At 34.4% G+C, this 13,246-nt stretch overlaps 2 protein-coding genes across 3 annotated transcripts; one reads left to right on the top strand and one right to left on the bottom strand.

Annotated features, from left to right (window-relative positions):
• Positions 1 to 217: 217 nt before the first annotated feature.
• On the top strand, positions 218 to 3,635 carry LOC105115367 (auxin-responsive protein IAA27-like). 2 transcript variants are annotated; one of them, XM_011012225.1, is made up of 5 exons: positions 219 to 1,007; positions 1,814 to 2,043; positions 2,551 to 2,692; positions 3,026 to 3,087; positions 3,316 to 3,635. In XM_011012225.1, exons 1-5 carry the CDS (start codon positions 430 to 432, stop codon positions 3,351 to 3,353), a joined length of 1,050 nt encoding a protein of 349 aa, XP_011010527.1. In that variant the 5' UTR covers positions 219 to 429; the 3' UTR covers positions 3,354 to 3,635. The 2 variants fall into 2 exon arrangements, with proteins under 2 accessions (XP_011010528.1, XP_011010527.1); XM_011012226.1 differs by lacking the exons at positions 3,026 to 3,087; positions 3,316 to 3,635 and adding an exon at positions 2,817 to 2,979 and having other exon boundaries at positions 218 to 1,007.
• Positions 3,636 to 4,236: 601 nt separating this feature from the next.
• Positions 4,237 to 7,627, bottom strand: LOC105115366 (uncharacterized). Its single transcript, XM_011012224.1, has 4 exons — positions 7,143 to 7,627; positions 5,471 to 5,915; positions 5,238 to 5,353; positions 4,237 to 4,761 (listed from the first exon to the last, which is right to left on the bottom strand). The coding sequence occupies exons 1-4, from the start codon at positions 7,510 to 7,512 to the stop codon at positions 4,340 to 4,342; spliced, it is 1,353 nt and encodes a 450-aa protein (XP_011010526.1). The 5' UTR covers positions 7,513 to 7,627; the 3' UTR covers positions 4,237 to 4,339.
• Between the last annotated feature and the right edge of the window lie 5,619 nt (positions 7,628 to 13,246).

The following is a 13,246-nucleotide window of genomic DNA, read 5'->3' as shown; positions in this document are numbered from 1 at the left end:
TTTAAATCTTGAATGATAGTATTTTAAATCATCACAAATCCATGACTTTGGATTAACTTGTTTAATTCATGAATTTGATATTAAATCTAAGCTGAATTTTATAAATGTTGGGCAGAGCACACCCGAGTAATAATCAGATTAACCCTTTTAGCTTTTACCTTAACGATTAATGTTTTTTCTTAACAAAATTTGATCCCCAGATTTTTTTTTTTTTAAGAAAAAGCAGAGTAGCAACAACAGGGCGAAGAAGGTTCTTTCCTGCATTAACAAAAGCCAGCACTTGCAGAAGCAAGCCAACAAGACAGGCTCTCCCTCTCTCTCTGATCTCTCTCTCTCTGAAACCATTCTGTTTATTCTCTCTTCTCATTGTGCAAAAACCTCTCAACCTTCCGCTGCTCTATATTTTCACTACTTCTGTGACCAACTTTGATGTCTTCTATTCCAAAGGAACATGATTACATAGGCTTGTCAGAGACTCCTTCAATGGAAAAAATCTCTGACAAGCTCTCCTCTTCCTCCTCTACCCTCTCCACTGAAGAGAATATCAACAGAAACAGCAACAGCAACAGCAACAGCACAAATACTTCTCTCAACTTGAAAGAAACTGAGCTAAGGCTTGGCTTGCCAGGGTCTCAGTCTCCAGAGAGAAAACTAACACTACCTGCAGCTGGGATGTCTCTTTTTGGAAAAGATATTGACACCAACAACATTAATGGTTATCCTCTTAGGCCGCTAAAGAATTTAGTGTCAGGAACTAAGAGAGGCTTCTCAGATGCCATTGTTGGGTCTTCTGGGAAATGGGTTTTCTCTGGGAGTAATGGATCTGAAGTTGATTTGGGTAAAGGAGCTATTTTGTTTTCTCCCAGAGGTGATAATGGTAATTCCCAGAAATCTTGTGTTTCAGGACCTGCCACGAAAGATGATGTTGCTCAATCTCCAAAGCCAGTTCAAGAGAAAATCAACCAAGTGGCTGCTGCAAATGAGAACAGCAGTGCTCCTGCTGCAAAGTAAGCTCGCTTTAATTGCCTTTCTGCTATTCAAGTTATTTTCGTTATTGTGTTGTCTTTTGGTTTCATACTTTGTGTGTTTGTTGCTGTGACCAATCTTTAATTTCTGTGCGAATTGTGAAGAAGAGGAGGAAAACCAGACCATTAGTTCCTAGAAAATACAGCTGTGAGCAAATCAAACTGTATTAAAATGAGTTTTGGCTTGGCTTGGCTTGGGAAACATAAATGGAATTACGAAACTCATCTATAGCCATATTGCTGCATATAGCTCAGTTGAGTGTATTTAACTTAGTTTCTGAGAACCTTGGAAAGAAAGGATTGATGTTAAGTTTAATTTCTTTTCCCTTCCTAATTGTGTGCTTCTTGGATTTATTTTCTTGTTAGTTTTGTCTTTTCCTTGAATTATGTTCATCAACTGATTTCTGGTTAGAATTTTTTTCCCTTTGAAGTCGTTGATGTCTGTATATTGGATCATGCCTAACCTCTTGTTTATGGTGTCACTGTGATGTGATATTTATCATGGTTATAAATTTGCTTGTAGCTTGTAATAATTTTTCTCGTATGTGGTCTTCAAAGTTATTTACTCCGAAGAATTTGGGAGGTACTTACATAAACTGATGAAAATAAGTAGTGGGTATTTCTTGTATCTTTGTGATCTTTTGCATGCAATTTATGAAATCTTCAAGCTTGATTTTTTTCCCAATCAAAACAGCGTTAGTCTTTACCTTATTTTGTCTTGGTCAATCAACATATCTACATGTTACGGTAACTTTGGTGAATTGCTGATCTAAAAGTTTTTGTAACAGGGCACAGGTGGTAGGATGGCCACCTATTCGCTCATTCCGGAAGAATACCATGGCCTCTAGTTTGGTGAAGAACAATGAAGATGTCGAAGGCAAAACAGGATATGGTTGCCTGTACGTAAAGGTTAGCATGGATGGTGCTCCATACCTTAGGAAGGTTGACCTTAAAACTTACAGCAACTATCTGGAACTCTCATCCGCTCTTGAAAAAATGTTCAGCTGCTTCACCATTGGTACCCTCTCTCCTTCCCTCCTTCCCCCTCCTCCTTCCTCTCTCTCTCTCTCTCTCTCTGCACACACAACCGTCGCCCCCACCCTCACTCCAACTTGTAGGGTTCATAGGCAAAATTCCAATAAAAAGTTACCTGCTTTATTTTGGTATGGTCCAGAAAAGAGAGTTGCTTAAATCATAATAAAAATCAAGGAAGGGGATTTTTACTCGTTAGAGCCACTGCCTGTAATGTACCAAAGGACATATAATGAATAATTGGTTTTCCCATGTTATCCTGTTGTAACGAACCAATTCCATAACTGGGGATTGGAATTGTATGGTTGACTGGTGGTTTTGTCCCCTGAAAACAGTAATGAAATATTTATAATTATTTCTTGCTCACTGCGATTTCCAGCCTACAGTCCAATTAAACTACCGCCTGGTGATGTATTTACCGATATATATACCAACAGGTGTTGGAAGTTGCATTGTGAAGTTGTTGACTCCTGTTTATGTATGAATGACCCAGGACAATGTGGTTCTAATGGGCTTCGAGGGCAAGATGGTCTAACTGAGAGTCGTTTGAAGGATATTCTTCATGGTTCTGAATATGTTCTCACATACGAAGACAAGGATGATGATTGGATGCTTGTTGGTGATGTCCCTTGGGAGTAAGTGCTGTTCCCATTTATTTCAAATTAAAAGTTCAGCATTGAAGTCCTTGGATGAGTTTTTTTTCATGAGATGAAATTGCATGATTTGTTCTCTGAAAACACACTTTGCTGTGGTTAACAGAATTGAACACATGTTTTGAAGCTGAATTATAGTTGATTTGATCTGGACACTCGTGGCATAAACATGCAACTTGGATAGGGAATTGCTCTTTCTTAGTTGGAATGCATCGTTCAAGATCAAAATCCTATGATCTGACAATTTAACAGTTTATTGTTCATCGTTAGCTGTAAATTGTTCCTTTCTAATTTTGTTATTGTTTGGTGTTACAGTATGTTTACCGACTCATGCAGGAGATTGAGGATCATGAAAGGTTCAGAAGCAATTGGACTTGGTAGGTATTCCAAGTTTTAATGCTACATTTAAAGCTTGTAAAATTTGTTCATCCAATTGTTTAACATGGCTGAACTCTGAACACAATTCTTTGATAATCCAGTACGGTCTCTTTTTGCGGATACAGGAACCAGATTGGATGAACTTGCTAAGCTTCTGTTTGTATCTTCATATCTGAACATGTATGCATTTGCTTGAAATTGATTTTTGTCCATCTGCTTGTTTGCAGCCCCGAGGGCCATGGAGAAATGCAAGAACCGGAATTAGCAAAAAGAGTGCATGGAGTCGTGAAGCTTAAGTAGGATGTTTTCTAGATTTTAAGAGAGCCTTATAGTGTGTTGGGGTGAGCTCTTTGCTCATGAAGCATGTGTTTGGAAATTCTATTTAGTGTATGGGGGGAAAAAAAAAAACTTACTAGAGAGAGGATGTCATTGAACATGCATCCAATTTATTCTTAAGTATGTTTAGTTTACGTTGTTTTCTTCTTAGCTTTCCTTCTTCCACCTGTACTTTAATTTGTGTAAATGAATGGATTGCTTGTGGGTATAAGGCCTGAGCTCCATTTCTCTCTTCATAAGATGGAGCAGAAAACAATATGAAACAATGCAGAGTATCGTAGAAAATGTTCTTGGCTCCATCCTTCCCTTCGAGAAGCGGCGCAGTGAGAAGCAAGAAGAAAACAAAATGAGCACCACCATCAAATTCGAAGAACAAACCAACTTCGAATTCAGTCAGGCTTCAAGCTTCACTCCCAGGAAAAAAAACATTTTGGTCAATTTATTTCTGAACCTAAACCTGTTAAAATAATGCTGTGCGTATAACTCTGAAAATGCTTTTCAATTATATTAAAATAATATTTTTTCAGACAAATAATTTAGAAAACATTTAAAAAAGCATGACATCGAGGATGTGATGGTGCGAAATTGGCAGGAGTGCCTGCTGTTCATTAATATAGAAAACGGTTTTGTCAACTGATATGAGATTTCTCCAATTGCTTGCCACAGTAGACGAGTTGCACGCTCATGTCAAAGAGTAGAAATTCAAAAACACCAAACAGGAATAAATATTAACAAACAAATTCCTAGAACATGTCAAAACAAATGTAACAGCATGCATCTGAAAATCGCATGGAGAAAATAATAATCATGATAAAAGGCTCCAGCTTCAGCTATGGAGAAAATATATAAATATTAACAAATCCGTGTTTCAATCTAGAGCAAAACTAAATAAGCTCTCTTATATTCTAGACAGCTTCAAGATTCTCGTTCTGAGATTTCAATATATACCATCTGGGTATAACCGTTAAATACAGAAGCCTCAAGCCGACCTAATCCCAGCCGCTGGAACAAGCCATAACGACCATCTTCAACAATAGGACTGGTAGCACGAGCAGGATCATATCGTGTTTGATGGGTGAGGGATGGGCCAGCCACTGGAGGGAGCTCCCAATAAACATCAAGAGTTGATTCAATAAACCTGCTGTTCTGAAAATGTTCTGCATAGGAAATTGGCTTATTACTGTGATTAAAGTTGTCCCGCATCCAGCCCCTAACACCCCACCACGCTTCATTCGGTCCACAAAGTTCATCTATATCAACTGCTTTCTCCCAGAACAACTTCCTCTTCGATCTAACCCTAGCTTCATCACTGTCCCTAAAGCAACTATGGCCACCCCCTGCAATTGTTTTTAGGAAAAAAAGAAGCGCAGAGTGAAGTGAACTTTCAGAGACCCCAATTCAATTTCCCACTCACAATCAGATGCAGATTACAATATTATTTTAAAAACACGAGGGAGGGGAAATTCTATGCTGGAGTGAGTTAAAATTCAATTTGAAATATGTTTTAAGTTACCTCATAGCAAATATCAAATCCAAAGTTGAGATGTTAGATTTGTTTTGTTTAGATCCTACATCTGATGAATTTGCAATTAGGAACCACAGGATCTGTTAGCCGATTTTCCATAACATTCTCAAATCCTAAGTATTATCAGTTACAGTCTGCTACTCTTTGTTTTGTGAAATTTCACAAAGCAGCATGAAAGCTTTTGCAGTCCATGTTAATGGAAGAACAATGTTCACGTTGTGGATTTCCAGCAAAAGGCAAAAAATGCAACCAGGGAAATCATTAAAACAAAAGGGGAAGTACATGCACCTCTTATATAGGATTGATCGCATATCTGCCTCAAGGAATAATGATCTCCAGTTCCAGTATCATAATTATCCTCAAACACAAGATGCCGAAAACCAGCATTTAGTGCCTGCTTTACTCTGCCCATAAAATCAAAATTTGAGAAAAAAAATGCATCAAGCTAATTTAGAAGGGTAAAAAACATGAAACACATAAAATATGTGAGGTAAAAAGGACTAGACAGATACTACGAGTACCTCTTCAATTCATTCTGATGGTCATCGAAAAAGATAAGAATTCGACTGGTATCAGTAATCCCATGTTTATTCATCACGCTCTTCCAATCAACATTACCAAAATCTACAAAATCTTTCCCAGCAAAGTATGTGCAATTACCATCAACATAAGCAGGTCCCTTCTTTAGGTACTTCCCAGGATGCCTAGGTGAAAGTGAAATAATTGGTGTGTCAGGCATTGCTTGTCGCAGAACCCAAGTGGAATGCCCCTTAAAAACACCACTCTCAATCATTAGAACTGGCTTCAGCCACTTTGCAATGAACCAAAGCCCAAAGCTGTGGTCAAAACCCATCCCATAAATGTTGTTTTTTATTGGCCGAGTTTCATAAATTGATACAAACTCTTCCAAGCCTTTGAGTAAATCCTTGGATGTCCACTGAACTGTTTTTCCATGTTTCGATCTGCCTTTTGCCAAGGACAAGAATCAAATGGGAGTGGATTATAAGAACCCATATTATGCACTCAAAGTCAGTTTTTCAGTAGACTAGCAATATAGCATCCAATGCCACAAAATTTTTAAAAGTGAATCAGATGAAAAACTGACTGAGCAAACAATAATTACCATAATATCATGAAAAGAAAGAAGAAAATGAAAAAAAATAATAATAATCCCAAATTCACAAAAAATTAACATGCATGGACTCCACACCAACTACAGACTAAAAAATGGTAAAGAGTTGTCAGATTGGAGTGCGTAAAGTGAAAGACACCAGAAAAAGATTCAAGAATCATGTAGTTGGGTTGGCCATTAATTAAAATGAAATGTTTTGAGGGTATTATCTAGTTCTGCAGAATATCTCAAAAATTTCAACCATCAACTCAAGTGGCAGTTAGCAATAAGCCTTCTGCAAAAGCTATATCCCTTTTAATTAGAGACTTCGAGGACAAGTAGCATCCTCTCCCACATCCTCCAAATCCCCTGAATATCTCTCTCTCACACACACATTTGCATGTGGGAAAAATCTTCAACACTCCCTTTCAAAGCATACATCTTTCAGATTTCAATAGTTGCAGGTCCCATCATGTTGGACCCACAAATACATAAATTTGAGCAGAAGATGCATCAGTGGTTATTGGTACAACAACAATACCACATTTTTCCTCCCTGTGCACCCATAAAAACAAAAATGCAGTTCCTTTTGAGGTAATTACACTATGTTAAGCAACTTTCAGGAAAATAAACCAGCAAAATGAAGAATTACAATAACCAAGAACATGCACCCTAAACTGGAAATTCCAGCTTGGTGAACTCAAAGACAACATCTTTGAACAATCAACCAAGTCTGATGCCAATGCTGCAGTTTTACAGAGAGCCAAATCGAGCTTAGATTCCATATCAAAACAAGAAAACCCCATTTCCAATTCTCATTTTTTTATCACAAACCCATTAATTGAACCAAGCCAAGAAGATAAGAAGTAGATTTCCTTATAATTTCTCATATTTATAATCCCTACATTTTCTCAGCCACCAAACGGAAATAATCAAACTCAAGATCCATATCTCCTCAGTTGCCACCCAATTAGCAAAACCAAATCTGACTCCGACCCAGATACCCGGATTTACATACACAAAACAATTACAAATGTATAGATAGATAAATTCATCAAAGGCTAGATGAGATAGAGACTTACACCAGGGAACACCAAGTGATCCAAAGTCGGACCCGAGACCATCGAGACCGAAGAAGCCAACGCGAGAACCGGGATCAGAGACGCAGACAAAACTCCGGGAATGAAAAGCGAGAGAAGTGATCAAAACGATAGCTAGTAAGAGACAGAGAAGGAGAGAAGCAGTGGGACAGAAGCAGAAATGGGACAAGCGAGAGAGGTAATTAGAAGCCAATAACGAGAGGTTCTGTTTCTTGGTCTTGGAATCGTCGGCAGAGGCGTCAGTATCGGAGTCGTCAAGGTGAGAAGTGACACGGCGGGAAGAGAGGACTCGGTCCAGCATCTTGGTGGTGGCAGTGATGGCGTTTTTGGGACTGTGTGCTAGAGCGTGCATTTTCTGCTTTGTTGATTTATAGATTCTTACATTTTTAAATTTGATGAAACTGGAGATTGAGTTTATAACCTCCAATGGCCGGAAAGTTGGGCTCCCGTCTGAGAATTAAAAATCAAAATTTTAACTCGTTTTAACATTAAAAAAAAAAAAAACACTCTAGGAAGCTACAAAACCATTTATTTTCAATCTTAGAACATCATTTAATTGGTTTAAGATTAAACTACGGAAAATAAAATTGACAGGTCATTATCTATTTTTTAAGGCATGTTTAATGAGAAAAATAACTTCTGCTGTCCTCATCTTTTCTAAATGAACCAATTGATGAAAATTTTGATTTTTTTTTTTTTGCAATTAGAGTATGGTCGGCCAAATACTCTCATTTTATCTTTTTTTGCAACTTTTGCTCTCATTTATCACTATTTAGGGACGAAAACATGATACAAATAAAGTTTAAGTCTACAATGTGAAAAGCTAAAGTAAAATGGGTCATAAATTGAAACTTTAGAGACCAAATTATGAATTTTGTGCTTTTGAAAGTGAAAATAAGAAGGAGTGACATGACGAAAAAATTGATGTTTTGATCTCGTCAAGCATTCATGATTATAACTTATGTTAACAATAAATCAAGTTCCTTTCATAGCTCAGGTGTCGGTTATACCATACATTATGGGCTATGAAAGTGCCAAGCATTTGTTGTACCAAGTGTTATACAACATAAATCAAGATTAGTTATTTAACAAGCAAAGTATTAAAGAGTGAACAAGATAACAAATATAAAACATGTTAGTATCAAACATTAAAGTCCATATTAAGTTTACATTATACTTATTCTTACACCATTAGTGTAACCTTTTCACCTTGACATAATTAACTTAGCTAGACATAATGAAAGAAAGCAAAATAGATAAACAAAATAAGAACATAAAAGTTAACTAAGTAAAGGAAAGGAAATGAAAGGCATAAACTTAATATTAATGAAAACAAAGCATAAAAAATACAAAGAGAGAAAGGAAGAGCATGATCTTGATCTGAACACCAAGATGCCTAAATGCATGGCAAATGCCTCCTTTTATAGGCCAAAAATGGGAACTATTGATTTGATGACTAATTGATAAGTGGGTGGCCAACTTTTGACTTGGTGACAATCTTTATCTTCTCTTGTCTGCCCAAAACGTCATTGATAACGTCAAAATTGGAGCCAGTTGCAAACATGAAAGTTGTAGGCAATTGTCTCAGCTTTCTTGTGTAAAACATTCAGCTCATTTGGACTTCTAGAACTCCAGATATGGCCAAAATACCGAACAGTGCTCGGGCTGGAAGACAGATTCGGGCTTCTTTGTTGTTGCTACAATTTGGACTTGATAATGGCCTTTTTAGATCTTGGGCTCCATATGAAAGTTGTAGGCCTATGTCTTACCTTTCCATCCATATAAATTGGACCTAAATCTGAGATATATAGCTCTAGATATGACCCAATTACCGAACAGTGTTCCGGTTTGGATTGCACCGACATCTCTTTTCTAAGTTTGGCCATCTCTTTGCCTTTGCAATTTAAGTTCTTCAAGTCATCAATCAATCCTTTTATTTATGTGATAGGCCTCAATTTAAAATGAACATTTACCTTAAATTAAAGGTATCTTATATTATTAGATATGTTATTATAAAACATGCTTTAGTTAAGGAGTTATTGATACTTCAAGTGCAAAATGATGATATAAAACCTTGATAAAAATACACTTTTAAGTATCAATCAAGGAGCTTTTTTTTTTGTTGAATTTTATCATTTTTCTTTCAATTATCTTTAACTCTAACAAAAAAAATTCTATTTTGTCAATTTAATCTTTAACCTAACATCTAAATATTAATACTTTACATATACATGTGCGTGCAAATAAAAAAAAGTCCCTCCACGTAAAACTATGCTAATATATCTTTTATGGATGAAATTACAAAAAAAAAGCTTGATAATCAAATTAAAAAAATAATTAATTACACCGATCCTTCTATAATTTATTTATTTTTTTTTATCTTTATTTTTTCAAAAGTTACATTTTATATTCTAAAGTTTATATGATTATAATACTTTACATCCTTTAAATAGCACATAAAAAAAAGTCAACAAAAACTATAAATTATTAACTAGAATGCAATTGTATTTCATTTCATGTCTAAATTTTTTTTGTTATGTTAAAATAATAAAAACACTACTAAAGTTACCATTGGTTTTTTTTTTTGTTTTGAAAAAGTAGTCATTGTTTAATGCCTTTATAAATACAAAAATACCATCATTTATATATTCTTAACAAAATACCTCCCTTTTTTCTCACTATTTTTCAATTATAATAAACATAAAATTCTCCATTTTTTTACACAACTTTCTCAACAATTCCTAACAAAAATTTGCAACCATATTATCAAAACAAACACATAATTTGAGTACAAAACTCACTATCATATTGAAGAATACAAATAACAAAAATTCAAGCAAACTAACACATAAAATTTTAGAAAACACCTTACCACAAATTTAGTAAATACATTACCTAGAATTCAAGCAAACACAACCAACATTTCAAGAAAAATCTAGTCCTAATTTCAAAAACTACCATTGACAAAATTTTAGGAAACACAACCAATATTTCGAGCAAACATTCTACCCAAAATTAAAGCAAACACAACTATATATTTTTAGCAAACCAATTTCTAGCTTAGATATAACAAACAACAAACCAAACCATGCATTGTCAATAATCCAAAATTTATAGCAAATTTAATACTAATAAAAAGTACACATTATCAACTTGTCATCATATTCATAAAAACTAATAGTTTATAAATTTACAATAACTTGGATATACCAAATTTCAAGAATAGAGTGCATTAAATATATAAAAAAAGGCAGATGTTTGGATATAAAAATCAAAAGCAAGTAAAAAGCAAGATATTACACAAATATGATAATAAGTCGTGTGACAATAAATTCATTGATTGGTACAAAAATATAAATGAAATTGAAATAGTTACAAGAGGGGAAGAAATTGCTAATGATATCTCAGTTGAATGCTAGATAAAGTGAAGAAAATGAAAGATGAATTATGTAGTTTGGATAAAAATATTATTATATGAAAGCTAGTTTTTCAAGGGTAAGGTTGTTAGTGATATCTAATTAAGAGTATGTAATATTAATGTTTTAATTTTGATATTGGTCAACATAAACAAATGAAATAAAATACATGTATTCCATAGCAAAGAAAATGCATGAAACATAAGTATCAAATATTGCATAAAAAAATGCACATTAAATAAAGTAAAATCCATAATTTAAACCTAGAATAACAACAACAACGATCCATAACATTTATGTTCTTACAAGCTTTAAACATTTTAAAACAAAATCTATATATTGGTTCTTCTATATCATTCAATTAATGTAGCTAGTTTGGGTTGAGTACTATTGAGAGGATAAAACACCAACACCAATATGTAATTTCAAATAATATTGATTAATAATAGAACAATCATTAAACTAAATGAAACATCATGCACATTTATGAGATTCACCTATATTTGTGTTGAGGGTTTAGATTGGTATGGACTAGTGACCCTCGCACCATTTATACCAGCTCTTTAACATCCGAAATCTCTTGACCTTTTTGCAGCATTGAATCCTCTAATTTGTACAACATTATCTCTTTGATATATTTAGGAATTGTAGCCATTGTTATAACATGTTTTTGAGTTATTTTCTAAATTTTATCATTTTTTCAAAATAAAATAAATACATAATAAATAATAATAGCTATAGACTGGTGATTTGGCAAAAGTAGGTTAAGGAGAATTTCAAATATACAAAAAAATAAAATCAAGCTATAGTTTTAAATAAAATTTGGAGCTTAATCGTACTACATTATACCCAAAACTAGAGAGACGATGCAGATTCAAGGTCAAATCAATTGATTACTGGACAAATCTGCATTAAAATTAAGCTAAGGGACATAATTATATTTTTAATAGGCCAATTCGATTTAATCATGGGCCAAATTAAATAATTTAATTAAGTGTGAAGACTTAATTATACTTTAAATGGGTCAAATTAATTTTATTAGGGACTTAATTGGTGAAACATTAAGTTTGAGAGTCAAATTTGGGCATATTTGAGAAGATTAGAATTTTAGATGACCAAACTTGATTTTTTATAAAGTTAATTGGTTAAAATCAAGGGTAAAATTTCTAGAATAAAAATTGAAAGTAAATTAGGGGTTAAATTGAAGAAGTTTGGAGTGAAGGACGAAAATGAAAAAGGCATCGAACTCTAGGGACTAAATTAATCAAAATTAGGAATGAAATTGAAGAGAAATGAAAGTTTAATGATAAATTAAGGGTCAATGTGTATAAATTCAAAACTAAGGACCAAAATAAAAAAAGAAAGGTGCTAAAATATCATGTTGATGTTAAAGTTTGGCAAGGGTAATATTACATAAAATTAAAAGTTCTAGGCCAATCAGGGTGCAATTGAAAGAAATTAGAAGCTGAAGGATAAAATATATACCACTATGATGACCTGACATTTGACTACATTCCGGTATGGTTTTGTTTGGCTGATTGACATCACAATTGTCACGACGCTAACCTAAAAAAGCCAACTCAGACAACCTTTAATTGTTAGAATTTGATAGTTCATGATGACCACTTTGAGCCGACTATTAAAATCTTTCTAGATTGAATTAAGGGTCAAGATTTGTCCTTAATAAAGATAAAATGTTCATATTTCATCTTTTATAAATAAGGATGGATTCCATGTATTAAGGAAAAAGGAATTCACGTGCAAAGTTTGGCGAAAAACTAGCCCTCCTAGTTTTATTTTTGCCATTGCTGCCAACTTTATTCTCTCTTTCTCTGTCTCTCCCCATCTGACGTCAGCTTTTACAACCATCCAACCACCCAAGACCACCAGTCCCTACCACTAACTCACCCTCAACCTTTGGTGAGCATCCATACCACTATGGGATTCTTCTTCTTTCTTTCTATTGCAAATCCCTTGATTAGTACTTAAAAGTGCATTCTCATTAAGGATTTATGTCATCATATTGCACCTAAAGTATCATTAAATTCCCTAACAAAAGCATGTTTTATATTAGCAAGTCAAAATATAATATACCTTTAATTCATGATAAATGTTCATCCTAAATGCAAGTCTATCACATAAATAAAAGGATTGATTGATGAGTTTAAGGATTGAAATTGAAAGGATAAAAAGAAGGCCAAACTTAGCAAAGTGTTGCTGGTGCATTCCAAACTCGAACACCGTTCAGTAATTTGATCATATCTGGAGCTGTAGATATCAGATTTAGGTCCATTTTATATCGATGGAAAGGTAAGACATAGACCTACAACTTTCATATGAAGTCAAAGACTCAGTTCTGCCGTTTTCAAGCCCAAATCTTAGCAACAACGAAGACGTCGGAAGCTGTCCTGCAGCTCAAGCACTATTCGGTTTTTGGCTCATATCTTGAGTTCTAGAAGTCCAAATGAGCTCTGGTTTTTTTTGATGGAAAGCTGAGACAATTGCCCACAGATTCCACAATTCAGTTGGCTATAATTCTGATGTGAGCAATGACGTTTTGGCCAGCCAACAATATCAAAAATCAGCCCACAATATCAAAAAACCAGCAGCCATTAATGTCAAAAACCAGCCACCAAATCAATGGATGCCCACCAATTCTTCAATCAATCA

Source organism: Populus euphratica, unplaced genomic scaffold (assembly GCF_000495115.2).
Source record: "Populus euphratica unplaced genomic scaffold, PopEup_1.0 scaffold683.1, whole genome shotgun sequence".
Lineage (NCBI taxonomy): Eukaryota > Viridiplantae > Streptophyta > Magnoliopsida > Malpighiales > Salicaceae > Populus > Populus euphratica.
Note: the sequence above shows the minus strand (reverse complement) of the source record. Positions and strands in the feature narration are given on the sequence as shown.